The 12,429-nt window shown below is 36.4% G+C and overlaps 1 protein-coding gene across 2 annotated transcripts in view; it reads right to left on the minus strand.

Moving 5' to 3' along the window:
- Window positions 1-1,176: 1,176 nt before the first annotated feature.
- The window catches only part of ivns1abp.L (influenza virus NS1A binding protein L homeolog), a 36,539-nt gene continuing 25,286 nt past the window's right edge, over window positions 1,177-12,429 (minus strand). Inside the window, exons 7-14 of one of the 2 annotated variants that reach the window (XM_018256772.2) lie at window positions 9,648-9,746; window positions 8,548-8,674; window positions 6,821-7,045; window positions 5,655-5,776; window positions 5,107-5,233; window positions 4,410-4,541; window positions 4,148-4,321; window positions 1,177-2,285 (exon numbers count right to left, since the gene is read on the minus strand). In XM_018256772.2, the coding sequence (XP_018112261.1) occupies window positions 2,032-2,285; window positions 4,148-4,321; window positions 4,410-4,541; window positions 5,107-5,233; window positions 5,655-5,776; window positions 6,821-7,045; window positions 8,548-8,674; window positions 9,648-9,746 (1,260 nt within the window). In that variant the 3' untranslated portion in view covers window positions 1,177-2,031. 2 annotated transcript variants of the gene reach the window in all.

The raw sequence follows: 12,429 nt of genomic DNA on the forward strand, positions 1-12,429 counted from the left end.
GTGTGCCATCTGGCCTTGCAGATCTGTTGACATTAGTTTGTCTAAAATCATAGTTATAGACAATTTTTTGTGTCAACTAAAGACATTGGTAGCTCTTTTGTTTACTATCAGGAATGATATGCATTCAAGGTGTAATTGATACAAATAAGTTAAAACTCAGCACAAATGCATTTGCAGCATACTAAGGCAAGTAATAGGAGAGGCATTAATGGCCAAACCGGAATGTGCTGTGTCATGGTGATGTACAAAAATCAGCAGCTCTTATAACTACTAGAACATCTAGGTGAGGTTCAACTACTTGAAAACTAATACGCACCAATTACATGCTGTATGGTAATATATATTTTATGTAACCAAGTTCTGTGCATGTTTTTAACTCTTGAGCAATGCAGGCTTTATTTTTGTGTTAACCTTACCCTTTTTACAAATCCTTTTTTCAGGGTTGGTGCAGCAGTTATCAGGGGTCACAGAGAAACTATATAGGATGTAGAGAAACTATTTAGGATGTAGTGGCAATCCTCCATCAGTTGGCACAACTGTAGCACCCATGCTCACTGATACAGAGAGTTGGTTAAAAAAATAAAACATGTTGCTCTCCCAATGCCTTGGATGTTGCTCCCAGGTGCCTAGTTTGGAATTACTGGCGTGGAGGCAAGTTTTGGTTGCATAAAAACCAGGCGTACGGCTATACAGAGCCTCCTGTGGCTGCCAGTCCATATAGGGTCCACCAAATAGCCAATCACAGCCCTTATTTGGCACCCCAGGAACTTTCTGCATGCGTGTGTTGCTCCCCAACTTTTTATTTTTGAATGTGGCTAATTGGTTAAAAAGGTTGGGGACCCCTGCTATAGAGCATCCTCTTTGGCATGGCCCCGTTGCAGTTTTATCACCACCATGATATTAACCGTTATAAGATAACTACTTACTATTTAACTCAACCCCTAGCTGATAATAATGGTACATTGCTACAGGCTCAGCATTCTATACAGGAAAAGGGTAAAAGATGGAGGGTTGCATGACTGGTGGGGTGGGGGTAAGAGTGTTTATACACATGAAAACAGGTTTATAACCTTTCCTCTATGTTTACACTTTTGCACAAGTGTGTTTCGATGAAGCAAGAGCCACTTTAGAAATTACATGAGATGTCACAATATGTTTCAAGGAAACACCATGCAATCTTGTTTACAGTCAATTTTATTTAAGAATAATGTACATTACAAGTGAGGAAAGGACAAAAAAAAAGTTATTGCAGCTTTTTATTTCTTTTAGATGATAAAATATCGTTGGAGGTTTTCCTTTACAGGGCACCTACAAAAAGATTCAGCTTGATCAAAGACTCTAAAAATGAGTATTTGCAGACAAATCCATTTCTTAACAACTGGCTTCAGCCTCTGAATTTCAAGACATTTCTTAAGGAGAGTAAAAAATGCATTTGAAAAGACTGCAGCTCTCCTCATAAATGAAAGCAAAAAGGACTGTGTCTATCAAAATCAAAAAGCTTTGGGAAAGGTCTCAAAGAATAAGCACATTAATAAAGTGTTGATAATTTATTGTGCCTGCCGCCGAGTATATAAAACAGTAATAAAAAGGCAATCCAAAAGGTGCGTGTTTTGGCATACCTGCACTTCTTTACTCAAAAATATTGATTCAGTAAGGCTTTTAAGCACATTATTTTATAGTAAAGAAAAAAAAATCACTTGCATTCAATTAAAACCGAGTAAGATTTTTTAACTACTGAGTAACTGGAACTCTACACGTCAGTGCAATAGGAACAGAGCGAACATATACACAAGAATGCTTGCGGAATAAGAAAAAAAAAATCCCTGGTTTTCATAGAATTCCACAGTAGAGCAATTACAAAGTTAGCAGTTATTTAAGACATCCCTTCTTACAAATAAATGAAAAAGAAGTATTTACAACTTTTTTTGAAAATATGCAATATGCAAAAATGGACGTTGCTGGTACAACAACAAACATGAGGGACTTAAGTCCAATCAAAGCTGTGAATTGCATCAGTGTGAGAAAGCATTACTAGGATTCGCACAGTTGTGTAAATGGACTCCACTCATCTGTCTGAGGGTTATAAACTTCAACTGTATTTAAGAATTCATTGCCATCAAAACCACCTGCAGCATAGATTTGATTTCCTACAGCTACCACTCCTGCATTGCTTCTTGAAGATGTCATACTGCCCACCATCTTCCACTCGTTTCTTTCAGGGTTGTATGATTCGACACAACATAGAGCATGGGTACCATCAAAACCGCCAACCACTAATAGCTTTCCTGTTTAAAATAAGACAAAAGATGTTTAGCATCCGAATAGCAAGAAGAAAAAATAAACAGCTTTAAATCTTTAATTATACAAAAAAGTTTGTGTTCTGCAGTAGTAGAAACTCATTGCAAGGTGCTTAACATGTTTGCCACATACACAGACCAACATCTGCAAAACAAAAATTGTATTTTAGCCAAAATAATAAATGCCCTCTCATATGACTTGTTTTTAGCACAGATATGGGATTTATTATTGGGACCTCAGGTTTCCTGGACAATGAAATTCAGTAATTTGTAGTGCTACTCCTTAAGGCCACTAAACACACTTAGGCATTAACAAAAAACAAATAAGCAGTAGAATTGTTTTGATACCAACAGATGCATGCAGCTTAGTTACCCATCAAGTTCAAGGTACAGCTCTATTAATAAAAATAAAATGGAATTCAGTCAAAATATAAGAATTTTTTAGAGCTTTCTGGATCCAGTTTACCAGTAGTAGATTTCATACCTGTTTAATGAATGGTGTACTTTTTAAAATATTGATACAGTTGTTACTGAAATACATGGTGTAACCTGTTGTAAGACAAATATGGTGTTGAGTTGAAGTGGAAAAAATAGTTCCAGCTTGGGTTTGTTTTTTTTACATTTACATTTTTTAAGGACAAGCAAATGGTTAATGAGGAACTATCGGGAAACTAATAAAAGCTTCATCATGCTGGCATTTTCTAAATATCAATTAAAAATTCTGAGCCGTTTCTGTTCCCCTCTCAGCACCTGTCTATCTTCATTCTGTCTTCATGCAGCAGTTGGGAGTGTGATTTTGAATGACAGATCCAAATATATCTTTTATGGGGGCTCCTTTTACCTAAATGATGTATTAGAGCTCACTATTAAAATCATCAGACATCCTGTTTCTCTAAGGCAGTTAGGTTTTAGATTTTGATTGTACTGGAATCAGTTATTTGAGCGAGCTCCATACATACATATATACATCTGCTAGGAAAGGGAGTTACCCCTAAAATATATATTGGATCTGTCAAAAACTGGACACCCAACTCGTGCGTGAAGAGAGAGAATGAGGAGAAACAAGATGCTTAGAGAGGAATCGTTAAGATAAACTTGCCGATTCCAGAAACAATGCAGATTTTTTTTATTGACTATATTTAGAAAGTTCCTTATTTCAGCATGATGAAGCTTATTTTACATTTTCACAATCGTTCCCCGGTTTTGCCACAAATAGGCAAGAGTTTGGGCTCTTTATCAGGCCACTACTGTGCATTTACACAGCACAGAGCAGACGCAAGGAATCCCTGGACAAGAGAGGAGATGGTAAAGCTTCATGCAATAGAACAGTACCCCAGGCCTTTGTTACTGATGAGGGTCTGATTAGAGCACCAATATAGTTCATGCTTGTATAATTGAATCAGCTCCCAAACTTTGTCAATTTGTGGGTCCTGGTGCAAGTACCCTGACTGGCCACCTTCCAATCCTTTTCACAAGTATTGATTGAAGTACAGCACCACAAAAAAAGCTTGAAAAAAGGCTCTGTGTAGCCTGAAACGTCGCTTATCCAGGCCCTGCCAGTGTTCCAATAAAGGCATTTTTATCTATAAGAAAAAATTTTTTTTGTGGTGCTGTACTTCAATCAATACACCAATATAGTTCATTCTGACATTCAAACATATAACCAATTGGTTAATTCTGTGCATTTCATGATCAGTTCTCCCTGTGAAAATAATGCTAGTTTACAAATATAGCTATTATCTTAAAGCAGGACTGGACTAAAGTCTTTTGAGAGATTTGATGGACCAGTTTTTGTATGGAAATCTGTAAGAAAAAGATTGATATCAAAATGTGATGTGTATACAGATTACCATCATAAACAGCAACACCGGAACCACGTCGAGCCACGTTCATAGGCGCCACCAATGTCCAGGTGTCATTTTGTGGATTGTAACATTCTACCGAATTAAGACAATTCCAAGATTCAGCTCCTCCAATGATGTATATTTTGTTGCCCAATTCACAAACAGCAGGCTGGTGCCTTCCTGGAGGTTGTAGAAAAGAACGTTAATAAAATAAAGCTGTGGCCACCAAAACAACTTTCTTTAAGGTCAGTAAAGTCTAGACACTTACTAATGTTTAGCTGGGCGCAACATGTCCACATCCTTGTTATTGGGTTAAACACGTCACAGTTTTTAAGACCTTTCTGGCCATATGGATCTGAACCTCCCACAACATATAAGTTTCCATTGAGAGCACACACCCCTTCAGGAATAAAGGATTTAAGAATAACGTTACTGACCACTTTAGTAGATGCAAAGGCTATAAATCATACATAAAGCATACACAACAAATTGCACTGAGAAATGCACACACAACATTACATACAAATACTATCAGAACAAAAAAATTCAAAATGTGTTTTTTACAAACTGTATAATCCACACACACAAGTTACACACATACAACATGGATAACAATTAGCATGAAAGCACTTGTTTTCATGTTATATATTCCATAATAAACTCAAGATTAATTTACATGGAGGTACCTTTCTTAAAATACAATGGTTTTTCCTACAGATCGACAGACGTTTACATTATGTTATTAAGTGAATGAACTACCCTTAATGTAACTTGAATCTAAACGTCTACTGAGCTTACAGATTTTCCAATATAAATAACCTGCTTCTAACAGTACTATTAAGGGATTTTAGTTTTTTTGGTGCTACTGATCCTTTACATTGCCTTTAGATACTGCTTTTATAATATAAAAAATGGTACACAATACAGTGCTTGAGAAAATCCTAGCTTATTTCCTGTATTCATACCAGCATTACAACGGTTGCTTCTTAGTTCAGGAACAGGTGTCCAAATGTTTGATTTGGGATCATACTTTTCTCCACAACTGAGATCATCAGAGTGACCATTTGATCCTCCAACAACATATAGATGGTCCTAAAATAGATCAGAACAACTTCATTATCTGTTTGAGATGCCAACAGTTTCATTAGGTTATGCATATGAAATGTTACATTTATAACTTGCAAAGTGTTCTTTGAATCTTTCAAATATTTAACAGACATGTTTCTCTCTTTTTTTGTAAATTTCTGTACTAACTCTTACATGATATAGAGAAAGGCATCTCCAGTTTGCCTTGGAGGGGAAATATGCTTCCTGGCTCCAAGAGGACTAGTCGCTGGATCAGACCGGAGGCTTTGTCACCCATGGAAAATCATCTCTCATAGACAACAAAGTGAACCATTTGCCATGACCTAAACAGTTAATTTAAGTCTATACACACTAAACATCACTACTTCACAAAAACAGTTTGTTAAATATAAAAATAAATTGTGTTTTTCAGGAGTCCGGATCATACCATCAGAACTGCCATTTGGAAACGGGCTCTTGGTGTTTTCATGGGTGCAATAAAGGTCCAAATGTCTGTCTCTAGATCATAGCACTCAACTGTACGCAGACATTCTTCTCTGTTATAGCCACCTAAGGAGACGGTTGTAAAAGATTATCATTTAAAGTTTTTAGCTTGGCGGTCATGTCAGTATTAACTGAGCAAGCGTAAGCCAGTCTGTAAAGTGTATGGGACTATTACCTATTGTTACTTGACACTTAAGGGTCAGGGCACACGCTCAGATTTGGGGAGATTAGTCACCCAGCCACAAATCTCCCCAAACTGCCTCCCGCCGGCTAGAATGTAAATCGCTGGCAGAATGGCACTCTGAGCACTTCGTTTTGCGTTTTCCGAAGTCCCCTGAAGTTCAACTTCAGACAGATTATGCCGTTATCTACTGATGCAGAAAATGCAATTTTTTTACTTGCCTCAAGTATAGGATAAAAGAGACCACCCAGAAAAGGGTTAGAGCACATATGTTAATAGGGTATGAATAAAGCCTATCTGGGTAGCACAGTGATGCTGTTGTTAGCAGTGATGGCACCCTACAGTGCCTGAAACAGCCCCTCAAAAGCCAACACTGTAATCTCCTGATAATTGCCTTAAAAAAATTAAATAAATAAAGTCGTGTGTGCCACAGTGGTTCCAAAAGTGTAGGCTTTGGAGAAAATGCCAATTTTATCTGTTAAATACTTCTGGAAGCCCAGCTTGAAGGTCAATTACAGCGGGATCTGAGGTAAACACTGATTTGCTGTCCTAGACATCCTTGGAAGTATGGATGAATGGTTGATAAAAGTATGTTTTCATACATCTGTAATCTTGTTTGTCCCTCAAAAGGGGGAGCTTCAACAGAATCTTTTTTTTACAAACCCATTGTGTGAATCGCAAAAAAAATAGGCTAATGTCACATGGTTCTCTCTCTGTGCTGGCATATACAACTTCTTTGTGTGTGCTGATACAGGATAAACATGTGTCATTAGACTAAAGATCTTGCTATGTGAAAAGTTTTGTGCACTGTTGCAGTGATGCATTTTATTACCCTTTCCTTCTCTTCTTTAAGGTATAGTACAGGTGTATACACGTTTTTATCAAAATAGGCCAGATACATGCACATCAAACTCTGCATCGACACTTACCTGCTGCAATGAGTTTGCCATTTAATTCTGCTGTTCCTAGACCAGACCGAGCGTAATGCATGGGAGACATGACCCTTTCAAGAGAGTCCTCAGGCTGTATTTCAAGACTTAAACTTTTTGTCAATCTAGGGGTGCTTGATGGAGAGTTTACCGGGCTGTTTCGTCCATGCAGGAATATAACGCATAGTGTGCTATTCAGCACAGCTAAACACAGATAGGTATTATCTGCAACAAAAGTATGTATTTTAAGGACAGGGACATAAAGTTTCCACACAAGATACATCTAAATGTGTTAGTATAGAAAAACACAAATGCAAAGCAAGGAAATTCCCAACCAGTATAATTTATGTTTATTGACAGGCAGCAAAATGCCTGGAAATACCACTCCATTTAATAGAATTGTAATCATGGCATCTCTGGGAATGCACTCACATTATTACGCAACAGTGTCACTTATACGAATTTCCCTGTCACAGACTCGTTTGTCTGGGCCAAGACCTTAAAGAGGAAGTTCAATGAATAGAACTTGTGGTAAACATAACTAATGTTAATAAGCAAAGTGTAACAAAAATCTAGTTTGTGTCTTATTTCTTCAGCTAAACAGAAAAACTGCAGCTTCCTTTTTTTAAAAAAAAAAAAAAAAAAAAAAAAAGCAGAGGATAGATTGACAGTGCACAGATTAACCCCTACATAATGGACTTCAACTATAAACCATGTCAGCCAGTCAGAACAAAGGGGTGAGGAAAGCGGGTTATATAGAGGTCTTTAGCTGCAGTTGAAAAAAAAACTCTGCTAATTACTGGTGAGTTAGTAAGTCTGAAAGCATAACCATGCCCTATGCAACCACTAAAGGAACAACAAAACATGGAATTCTATTGATTAAAATAGGCATTATGTATTTCAAGCATATTGTATCTTTTTATTTATTTACTCCAGGTTTATAAGGTGTATACTGCCTCTTTCAGTCATCTATTGGAGCTATCTGCTCCAAGGCATTAATGCTTCTTTAAAGGGGATGTAAAGTCAAAAAAATAAAATCCCATTTTTACTTTCATTAATGAAAAATAAATCTATTTTCAATATACCTTAATTAATAAGTGTACAGTTTTTAGAAGAAACCTGACTGTATGCAGTGAAATTCTCACTTCATTTTACTTGCTCTGACTGCTGCAGATAGGAAACTTAGACGGTCCCCAACTGCTCTGCAGGGAAATATCATACTTTCAAATGGCAGGGGGGAGCCCCCCCACATTACTTCCCAGAAATTGAGCAGCTTTGTTTATTTCTCTGTAAAGCAGCCGACGACAGTGTAGAGATTTGTACCCACAGACCCAGTGCAGTCTGCATTATTTGGCTTGTGTTATTTTGATAGTTCATGATTATCCCTAAGCTTAAACTCCCAACTGAAGCCCAGACCACACCGATCATGTGCGTAGTGTAGTCTTGGTCTTACAAAGATGTTTAACAAAGTTACAAAATGACAGCCCCCTGCAGCCAACTTTGAAGGCATAAATCATTTGTTTAATTAAGCTTCTGGTGCAGTGAGTTCATGTTTAGGTTTAGTATACAAAATATAGCATTTCTAGCATTATTCTATTTTAGACTTTAATTCCCGTTTAAAGGAGACCTAAACACCTAAAGAGAGACCTAAAATTCATCAAAATTGTGTTGAAAAAATGAGATATACTGCCTCTTATCAGTTTAATGAAAAAATAAGTTTGACTCACTTGTTTTCTTTTCTGATGCAATAATTTTCCATTCATGCTTTGGACACTGAATCAGGGCACTAGGAGACAGAGATCCAGATGAGCTGCTAATGAGATTCTTATGGTTGTTTTCACGTGGGGACTTTTTCTAGGAAAAAAAAATTGTGTGTGCTGTTGCTTGGGACCCACCAGGAAGTTCAACTATTAAGAACCAACTATATATGTTTACGAATTCTAGACTTGGGTATTTAACATTTTCTCATGCTTGCTAAAAACAAAGATCGTATTATTTAATCTGCCTCCAGGGCTCCCACACTAAACATTTTCAGGACAATATCAGAAATATGAGTCAAGGCTGACTAGAACGTTTCTGCCCACTAATTTATATAAGAAAAAAAAAACAAAAAAACATTAGAGCATAGATATACTACTAGAAATCAACAGTTCAAATAGGGAAGGGCAAGGTTGTACAGTAATGAAACCTAGTTGACCATTGGTGCCCGAGCCAGAAACAAACATGTGAAAGACCATCCACGGCTTGTAGTGTTAATGTTTTTTTTTAGATTTTTGGGTCAGGGCACACAGGCAGATTCTGGGAGTTTAGTCGCCCGTCAAAAAATCTCCTCTTCTTCGGGGTGACTAATCTCCCCGAGATGCCTCCCCATCCTCCCTGAATCTGTAAATCGCCGGCGGGATGGCACTCAGCGCGATTCGTTTTGCAAAGTTGCCTCAGGAGGAAACTTCGGGCGTCTTTGGAAAACGAATCGCGCCGAGTGCCATCCCGCCAGCAATTTACATTTTAGCCGGCAGGAAGGCAGTAGGGGAAAATTAGTCACCACGAAGAAGAGATTTGTCGCCGGGCGACTAATCTCCCTGAATCTGCCTGTGTGCCCCGAGCCTTAGCCAATTCCACTCTCTACAAAACTTCAATGGGTGGATTAGTTTACTATTCAGTTCAGTCTATGCTACATAAGCAGTTCTTATCTATGTGATGCAGGCACAATACATTTAACTAGGCAGATCAATAACTAGTCACTATCTGTCTGAATTAGATAAGAATCTGCAGCTTCAAAGAGGACTAATGTATACAACCTAATTTTGTTTTACATATGTATATGTACCTGAATTAATTGTATATTGTCTTCATGTGCTTCGGTATGCTCACCAAGAGAACTGCCATCAAGCAACTTGTGGTCAGCTGAGTAATACAAAGTTTGTACCTGCAAAATAGGAATGAAACAGGCATATGGATACTACTTCTAAAAATGTTTAATTTGTGATCCTGTATTCCATGTTATCTTCATTGTGTTCCAACTTTCAATTAAAAAAAAAAAATTATATTGCATGATGTCAGAATCTTCTAATTACTCAAGTCTTCCTGAAGAAATCTTCATTTTCCAATAGGTAGGGGTGAAGGCGTTAAACACAAAAAAGAAAGAAAGAAGAAAAAAAAAGATACAGGAATAAAAAGTAAAGAAAAGGAGATACGAGAGATGACAGAAGCAAAGATGTATACAAGGACACATACAAGATACTTTCAATATACATTAGTAAAACAAAGTTTCATAAAAGAAACATTCAGTACCAGTAACTAATATAATAGGGGATAAGGGCAAATAGGTTTCATACATACAGTTCTGCAATATCAAAATATGTTTACTAAGCAAAAAGTGCTAAAAAATTTTATCATTTTTCCCTTTCATCATGCTCACTCCAATCAAGATGCAAGACGAAGCCTACTTTGAATGCTAACGTCAAAGGAAAACTAACACCTAAACAGAAAGCTTGATTTATATATATATATATATATATATATATATATATATATATATATATATATATATATATATATATATATATATATATATATATATATATATATATATATATATATATATTACGTTTAAAAGTTATTGCTTAGAATTAAAAACTTCATATCAAGTCCCTGTAGCATCTCCAAAAAGTAAACACTGAATAATTTAAAACCCTGAAAGACCTCTACAGAAACAACATAAATGTATTCTCTTTCTTAATTCTTAATAAAATGCAGTAATGCAAATTAAAAATATACAAATCTTTCATGCTGTGTCCAAGGGCTATTAGGTGTTTTTCTCCAGAGACTCAATAACGTATATCCAAAAACATGTATAACCTTATCATGAGCAAAACAGGGTTCCAAACAAAAGGTTGCACCTCAAAAAAATCCAACCACCAGTAACACTAATTAAATAATATGGACGACATGGCTTCTGTAATAAAAAGGCTATGCTATATTTAGTACAATTATAGGACATGTCGGTTAGACGCCCTTCAGAGGAAGGCAAGATTAAGGTGTGATTATCTATCCAGACAGAGATGGAAAAACACCTTAAATGCATAAATAAAGCCAGCAGATACCCAGATTAAGGCTAATTATCTTATTTTTTTTATTTTTTTTTTTAAAAAAAGGAAACAAGCAACCAGTACACACAGAATGTCCCTGAGACAAGAAGGAGGATAATCCATAAAAACTTTCTGTAGACAACCCTTACATATGTGCTATGACGAGATGATCCTTGTACATTTCTTTAGCAAAATGAAGGTCATGAACAAGCATCCATGAAAATGCATAACACTAAACAGCAGCTTTGAGCTAAATATCTTCACTGTTCTCCTTTAAAGCTGGCCCACAGACCCAAAGATCCAATCGTACGAATCAATGTACGATCGGACTTTCCCATCTCCCGACCTGCCACTAACCATTCAAATCAAAGTCTTACCATTCCAACCAAATAAAGTAGTTAAAGAACTGATCAGCCGATGTTCTGCCCGACAGCAATTGTACGATAGACAAAGCTAGTGACAGTCTCCCACTGAAAATCGTACGATCGGCAATACATGCAGAGATATCATCGGCAGCCAACAAATATTTTTTAACCTCTCTCGATCTCCGCCAGACGAAAAATGTCGGGACTCTCCACACATGTTCCGAAAATCGATAAGATCTTTGAGTCTATGGACAGATTAACTATATAAATCTCCTGCACCTTCTTGCCATTTAAGGGTGTATTGCTTCAAATATACTTGCCAAAGTAATAAATTACTTGAAAAACTTTACTTACTTTATTCTCTAAGGTTTTCTAAGTAGCTTTGCAACTGCTCTAAATTGTTTATGGTTCCTTACCCTTCTCTAGTCTGCCTCTCAAAAAGTAAAAACTAAATTCTATGCAGATACAAAGATCAGCTACCGCAGCAAACAGAAAGCAAGCAGAGGCTACTTTTGATTATTTTTTTTGCACTACAGAGAAAACAAACAATAAAAGAACTTTTAACTTTTGCCTTTCCAATACCAGGTATTCCTTTTTCTTTAGAATTTTTTCTGTGGCAGGGCTACATTAAGCCAGTTTTTTTTACATAAATTCATAAAAAGTCAAGAACAAATTAGATTTATACATGCACATATGCACAGTAAATTACACATTAACAAAATTCTAAATCTTAAAATGAATTTTAGATTAACTTACTGGCATACAATTGTAGTAAGGTGAGTAAGGTGCCTGTACCAATAAGTTATGCTTAATATTCAGTTTTTACATATCTCAGCCCCTTGTTTTGTAGGTAAAAAGAGTGTGGAAATTAGTTTTTATCAAAGAAACAATCTTTGATTTAAAAAAAAAATCACAGATTACGGTGATGCCTCTTGCGTTACATGTTCATGGGCTTTGTAATACTGAAAGGGGTTAGCAAAATGTATCAGTATTTCAATAATGTATAGCAAGTAGCCAGTCATCCTCAACATCAGAGCTCAACTAAAATTCAATTGTTTTTGTTTCTTTAAATGAATATACAAATCTAAAATTGCTGGTTCATGCAACCGTTACTATAAATGTATGCCTGGTAAGTAAGCTATGGATATAAAATCAC

The sequence above is a fragment of the Xenopus laevis genome, chromosome 4L (genome assembly GCF_017654675.1).
Source record: "Xenopus laevis strain J_2021 chromosome 4L, Xenopus_laevis_v10.1, whole genome shotgun sequence".
In the NCBI taxonomy this organism is placed as follows: Eukaryota; Metazoa; Chordata; class Amphibia; order Anura; family Pipidae; genus Xenopus; species Xenopus laevis.